This window comes from Ipomoea triloba, chromosome 2 (genome assembly GCF_003576645.1).
Source record: "Ipomoea triloba cultivar NCNSP0323 chromosome 2, ASM357664v1".
Classification (NCBI taxonomy): Eukaryota; Viridiplantae; Streptophyta; class Magnoliopsida; order Solanales; family Convolvulaceae; genus Ipomoea; species Ipomoea triloba.
In genome coordinates, this window is record NC_044917.1 from 687,893 (window position 1) to 694,764 (window position 6,872).

The following is a 6,872-nucleotide window of genomic DNA, read 5'->3' on the forward strand; positions in this document are numbered from 1 at the left end:
GCCTACAAACTATACATTTTCCAAATATGCATTTCTCTGTGTTCAATATAAGAAGCACTCTGTTTTTCATGTCATATAACATATAAACCTCAATACATTCATCTTTTGATTCATTAACTCTAGCTTAGAAATACATTTACAGTTTTCCATGGGGAAAACACTGCAAAATCTTCCCCAAATACTTGTATTTCACCTAACACTTGTGAGTCATATTCCTCTTGTATGCATTCAAATTTACAAATCCAGCATCAGAACTATGTATGGAAAAACCAGCTCTAAAAACCTCATTTTGCCAGTTGTTACAGTTGGAATGCCTCAAAGTGCATATATTTCACTGAGGGTAGTTATTGTATTTGTGTGGTTCATTTGACAATTGTTCATAAGATATACTCCTCAAAAGCTGCCTGGAGCACATATCCTGTGCTTGACTTGCATTCTTTGCTCGGTTTGCTCTCACCCACTCGGGCTCCTGAAATGAAGAGGACTAGTAATGGTTTTGCAGATATTGTTATTCTTACTAGTTTGGTCCAATATGATCAAATTGCAAGCATACCGCGGGAACAATGTGGGAAAACCCAGCTTTTATCAGTAGCAGAACATGTTCCATGATAAGGATTGCTGCAAGCCCAGGCGAAATTTTCCAGGTTCCATCCCGATCGTATAAGCATACCAGAAGCACACAGTTTGTACAAATGGACATGACAATCAGAAACTGAAATCCAACGTTTTAAGACTTTAAGCCATGTAAGGAACAGGCAACAACGATAAAAAAGTGGAAAATAATGCAGGATGGCTCTCATATAACTCTACTGCCCTCACCGCTTTCAATTCTTAACAAATTACCTGAAATATATTCAGCCAAGCACCGATTGTGGCATTTGGCCGAGGAAAAGGCCTTCTTAACATGGTTAAGAGCTTTAGAGCATCTGTTCTGATCTCGGTTATATTGTTCTGCAGGGAGCAAGCGGCATCCTTAAAATGATCCCGAGCACATACAAGTAAACCCGTATAGGAAAAAAGTGCATACCAAAGTAGCAAAGGCAAAACCGGGTGGGAATGCACAAGCAAACATCATGATCATGCCAAACTGCAGTACCAATTCCAGAAAATCTGCAAGTAATCAGTTGAAGAAAATTATGAGTATTAACAAGCCTATATACATGATTATATTACACAAAGTTAATGCTCTCGAATTATTTAACGTCATGTCTATCGAGAGGACATACCATCAAATAGACCATCTTCAAGCTCATCTACAATACTTGCAGAATAAGCGGGCTTAAGGTATTCCTTCTCTACCCTGGAGAAGTATTGGATCTTTCCTTTGGACCGCCCTCTTTCGCTCTTTCTCTTGTTTCTTTGAATAACGTTAAATGTCAGATGGTCTGAAACCCCCAAAACAGACATAATGGATTTGATGCGTTCAAAAGGAAGCAGCTTACCTGACTGCTCTGTATTTCCTAAAACTATAGGTTAAATAAGGTAAAGAACTTTCCACCAGATTACCAAGCACCTAAAAATAGATATATCATGATTAAGAGATGCTTAAGGATCAAATATAAACTAAGTAAATAAAGCATAGATAAAGCCTCCATACTTCCTACCTCAGATAAAATTAAACGTTGAATCAAAACTTGGCGAAGGGTCAAAATGTTGCGGTGCAAAAGTGCATGATAGAAAATTCCAATGTAAGTCTGCATGAAATAAAGACCAAAGACCTGCAGGAGAAATGAGTTCCCAGATTACAATACACCGGAGATCAAAGGGGGGAAAAAAAAAAAAGCAAAAAAGGAAACAAGCTCTTGTTACCACCTTGTAAACCACACTGTCAGCTCTATATTCTGTGCTCATATTATTCTCATATTTTACAAGCTTGGCAGATACTTTGCCACCGATCCCGGTAAAATACTGGATGACAAAGAGGTATACAGCCGTCAGACCATACCTGGAAACAAGCATTTGCGTGGCATTATGATGGAATGTCATTGACAGGTTAGGCATAAAGCAATTTAAGTTGAAAGTATCACGAACAAGCGTTTAATCACTAGCCAACATTAAATGAATTGAGAACATATGTATAAGTGATTCGAAAAAAAAAGTAGTCTTTTCCATCTTCATCAGAGAGGGTGAGTAAAGAACTATAAAATACAACTAATCCAACGACTTACTTCAATGTTTCGGAGGTTAAAACTTCATAGAGGTGGGCGAAAGCCAACTCAAAAGGCAGCTGAAGACAGATAATGACGAAGAGAATCATGGCGTCATTTCTGAATCTCATCAAGTGCCCAAACCATTCCTCACGTTGGAACGCTTCTTTTTCTTCTTTTGTGGTATCAGCCCCCCATTGCTTCATGAGTTCCACCGGGGCCTGAAACAGACCCCATTCCCTCTCCACAAATTTAAACTCGGAATGTCCTCCAACTGGATAATTTATCTGCCACCTATATCGGGACAACCATATAATTATTTCAACGATAGTGTATTCTCAGGTCTGTGAAAAAAGTAGCTACTAAATACCATGTCTAGTACAGTTACCTGACAAGAAGAGCTGAGTTTTTACGTTTCCAGAACTGGAAAAATAATACTGCCCATGAGACTATGCATATGAAGAACACGGGAAGAACAAACAGCTGCAAGGATCTGCGGGAAAAAGAGAATGGGAATGAAAATGGAAATATGGCAATATATAGGAACAGCATTTGAGATTAACCTACCCGAAGTCAACAAACTGCACTGCCAGTCCTAACGCAGCCGGAAAGAACAGCCATCTCGTGAACATCCCAAGAAACGTAAAATATGTAGCAATCTGTTCCAAGAAGGGATAAATATTAGGCAATCTGTGATCATGTTATGGCTACCATATATTTTTCTTATATGAATCATCACGAAGAACCTGAAAATAGATTGCAATTGAATTGAATATTACACGACCGTATAATTTCAAACAAATTAAAAAAGCTTTAGTTTACCCTTGTTCCATAATATGAACAGATATCATCAATGGGCTGCTCTGTCAAGTCCCACCAGCTCAGTGCCCAACTTCTTAGAAGTTTCTTCCTCTTCATTTCATCTACAAAGAGGCAATTATGACACTCGAATGCATCCAATTTGCAAGGAAGTTTATAACATTTTAAGAATACCGGACTATAACCCAAGAATTGAAGGTGAGTCAATGCAAATGAGAGACTATACCATGCAAAGGGAAAACTTCTTTAACAATGCCCTCTGATTCTAATCGTTTAAGCAGTGATTCCCCTGGCTCCCAGTGGATTTCCTTCGGGCCAGCATCTAATGTTCTAACCGAATTGCTCCCATTCACCTGTAATGTTTGCCTTAATGTCAAATAAACAGCATATAGGGTATAGACAGTGGAACACAAGAATGATGTTTTCTGTTAACAGTTGTGATGGTTTGAAACAATTGTTGAGATTGATTGAATGCACATGTAAACTGAAGTGTAAGTTCAATAAAACATAGATGTTCCAGGAGAAAAGAACAATCAGCCAAACCAACTCACAATTTTATATATTAAGTGATGATAGCAGCTGAAACGCTCGTACCAACTGAACAAGGAACCATCAGGCTGCTTTGCAAACGCTTCAACTTCGTCCCAGTCAAATTGCAAATCCACTCCTGATATTTTTTTAAAAAAATATACTCAGAAGCCAGAAGTGACGAAATCTTTGCATATATTCATAGAGCTGCCATGGCGATGCTTTGTAACTATAGCCAACAAGAGAGATGTCAAGACACACAAGCACAGTTAGAGATGTAATGATAACAGCAGGATCATCACCAATATGAGTTCGTTTCTTCATCCGCAACTCGGCTGCAGCCAGTCCCAAAACATGTAATGATGCTGCCAACTGGAAACAGAATCAAGCACTGTGAAGTGTGAAGTATTATATCATAACTGGAAAACTACATACTAATGTACAAAAAGGAGCCTACTCCTGTAACTTTGATTTACAGGCAACCCCACAACCGCTATGCCCTGTAACCTTAGCCAGCAAAGGACCACAATGGTCAATGAGGTAAACCATGCTAGGTTGTCCATAACTGGACTGGTTCAAACTCAAACCAAAATCAAGAAGACCAATAGAGAGCTGCAACAGGAGTCGAACCTACCAAGCCAACTATCCAACCAACTAGGCTGGGATTGCTCCAACGTGTATAACTTCATTTTGAGTTACAGCATGTCTCTTTGCTTAAACAAGGAATTCTAAGTACTAAATTTGTGTACCAGATCTCTTCTCCACCAAAGTTGAGCAAAGTAATACACTTTGCATATAGTATCCACACAATTACTTACATAAATAAACACAATAATGAAGACTAAACTATTTCCACCTCAATAACAACCTAAACACAATTCAGAATCTACTCAACAACAATCATGTGCTACACCTAAGGTTAAGGATAAAACAAAATATACACAAAAAGTAACAAGCTAAGAAACTGAACAGACCTTGATATATTCATTTTGAAGGCCAACAACTCTGTCCACAAGGAATCCCACCTTGTGGAACTTATCAACAAGAACCTCAACACACTCAAACCTCTGATCTTCATGTTTCTTTGGAACCACAACCGCTATCTCAAACACAGATTCTTTATCGCCTCCATGCGCATTCATTTCCAAACCCCACCTTTACACAACCCCTAAAACCCAAATAAAAAAAAAAAAACGATTTAAAAAAAAACAAAGCCTTGAGCTTCCCCAGCTAACCAAAGGGTGCCCCGATTAACGGCTTGTTAAAAGTTTAAGAAGGGGAAATATCGAAATTCGATAAATTTGTTTGAAAATTGTATAAAGATTCAAGCTTTACATGTAATGAGTCAAATCCCACCCGGATTCTGATCAAGATCAGTTTTTTTTTTTTTTCCCTCCTTCCTATCTATCTATTTTTCCCCTTCTCAAATCTCTCTCTCTCTCTCTCTTTTTCCAAGTGATTTTTGCTGGTTGAGGTATTTTTTAAATGGAGTATTAGAAAGAGCAAACGACAATAGATGCAGAACATATGTCCGAGGAAACGAAAAGGGTGGGAGAGGAGACACATAAGAGCTGGGAGGAAGGACACGTGGAGGTCTGCGCATGCAACCAAGAAGTCCACGAATCCATACTCCACCCTATTACCACATATTTCCCAATTCCCAACGTCGCTAATACAGAATATGGGCATTTAATCTCGGTGTTTATGCGCAGAGCAACTTGCAGAGGAATACGAATATCAGAGTACAGAATAGATGATGTTTCATCGGAACATCGTGGGATTAGAGCAGAAAGAACATTTGGATTCGGTCTGGCTTATTATGTTCTCACCACTTTTGCAGACTTTGCAGTAAACGGTTGTGAAGTGACGACATGCAAAAAGAAACAATCAAACCGCTTCAAGTAAACCTGATGAAAGAAAAGGAAATGATGCATGGCAGCTGTTTCATGCACACTCCAAATTTGATCACCTGATTGATTGCCTTTGGTTGGATTTTTTTTCAAATAAGAGTCAAATTCTATGTATAATTCCGTTTGAATTAGTTTTTCAGTAAAGATTGAGGAAAAATCAATATTTATTTTAGAGTAATCATAAAAGTAAGGTTATACACTTCTACAAAATCACTCCCTAATATCAAATCATATAATTATTTTTTTTCTAGTTATATCATGGACAAGTATAAGTAGAGGAGAAGAGGCCTGCACATTTATGTCTATATATTATATGTTCAATAAAATTTCTTCATTCCCAATTAATAGTCTATTAAAAATTCATCAATCATTATATCATGAACCAAAGTCCACCATAAGCATTATAAATCCTGATTCAAATTATAGACATACAATTAACATATTATATACATTTAGTAATAATTGCATGTACATAATCTGTTAACTAAATGTATTCTATGCATCTCCATTTTACTGATATTTGTTGGATTCATAATGAAGTTGAAACCAAATATGTAGTAAGATAGAGGTGGATGAATTTATCCCTTCCTAATATTCCACATTGTTAATACAAGGTGAATTATACTTGAATGAATAATTGGTTCAACAGTTCCAACACCACCACCTTTTACACCTTTCCCCTGATATAGCTATCCCAAACATGGGCAATTCAGTGTTCAACTACAGTCTACAGTACACAAAACACCCCATTGAGATGTGCAGTTTCCTTGGGTGCCCAAACTGCCCAAATAATGCATTAAACTGGCAGTGGCACAGCGCAATAGCGATGATATTGCAATGCCTGACATCTTTAGCTTCATATTTGCACCAAGTAAGATGCATCTCAGGCTTGTATGAAGAAGCATTGAATGAAGGAAGGAAGGAAGGAAGGAAGTAAGGAAGCCCGGGGGATGAGGGCGTGAAACTACACGCACCCTTGATCTGTCATGCCATTGGCAATGGTAAGAAAGGCGGAAATTGCAGCTCCATGTACCAAAGCCCTGCAAGGAATAGGAAGAAACCGTGTTTGAGATCGAACTGAATCCTCTTGCAGATATCTGCTAATGGTATCTATATCAGGTTTGTATGGGATTGAGTGCTGTATCTGCTCTCCAACCCACTATTGCGGTGAATCTTTCTACATCTCTAAGTTATTTAAAAAGAAATTTCAGCCAGGTACATGAAAATGTCAATGCTTCTAAATTCACATATTTTCATACAATTGCCCCGGGGCATAGCTCAGTGGTCAAAAGATTGAGTGTGGGTGTAGTGACCCAGCAAATACCCGGGTTTGAATCCTCAATGGGGGAGGATCTCAGCCTTGGAGCAAAAAGCAAGTACTGAGACCCTGTGTCACTAAGAGTCTAAGACACATCCTACGATTTACCTCTCACAATCCCTAGGGCAGGGGGGGGGGGGAAAGGGGCTA

General features: G+C 38.4%; 2 protein-coding genes across 3 annotated transcripts in view; both read right to left on the bottom strand.

Annotated features, from left to right (window-relative positions):
• Window positions 1–76: 76 nt before the first annotated feature.
• Window positions 77–5,297, bottom strand: LOC116010600 (anoctamin-like protein At1g73020). Of its 2 annotated transcripts, none has more exons than XM_031250081.1 (16): window positions 4,469–5,295; window positions 3,797–3,866; window positions 3,518–3,633; window positions 3,193–3,319; window positions 2,970–3,070; window positions 2,715–2,806; window positions 2,536–2,640; window positions 2,169–2,441; window positions 1,813–1,945; window positions 1,605–1,718; window positions 1,443–1,513; window positions 1,227–1,357; window positions 1,028–1,110; window positions 844–951; window positions 554–712; window positions 77–469 (listed from the first exon to the last, which is right to left on the bottom strand). In XM_031250081.1, exons 1-16 carry the CDS (start codon window positions 4,634–4,636, stop codon window positions 332–334), a joined length of 1,989 nt encoding a protein of 662 aa, XP_031105941.1. In that variant the 5' UTR covers window positions 4,637–5,295; the 3' UTR covers window positions 77–331. The 2 variants fall into 2 exon arrangements, with proteins under 2 accessions (XP_031105941.1, XP_031105943.1); XM_031250083.1 differs by having other exon boundaries at window positions 344–469; window positions 554–618; window positions 4,469–5,297.
• Window positions 5,298–5,912: 615 nt separating this feature from the next.
• The window catches only part of LOC116010239 (NADP-specific glutamate dehydrogenase), a 7,727-nt gene continuing 6,767 nt past the window's right edge, over window positions 5,913–6,872 (bottom strand). Inside the window, exon 16 of the mRNA XM_031249558.1 lies at window positions 5,913–6,444. Coding sequence (XP_031105418.1) covers window positions 6,369–6,444 — 76 coding nt within the window. The 3' untranslated portion in view covers window positions 5,913–6,368. The remainder of the gene's footprint in view (window positions 6,445–6,872) is intronic.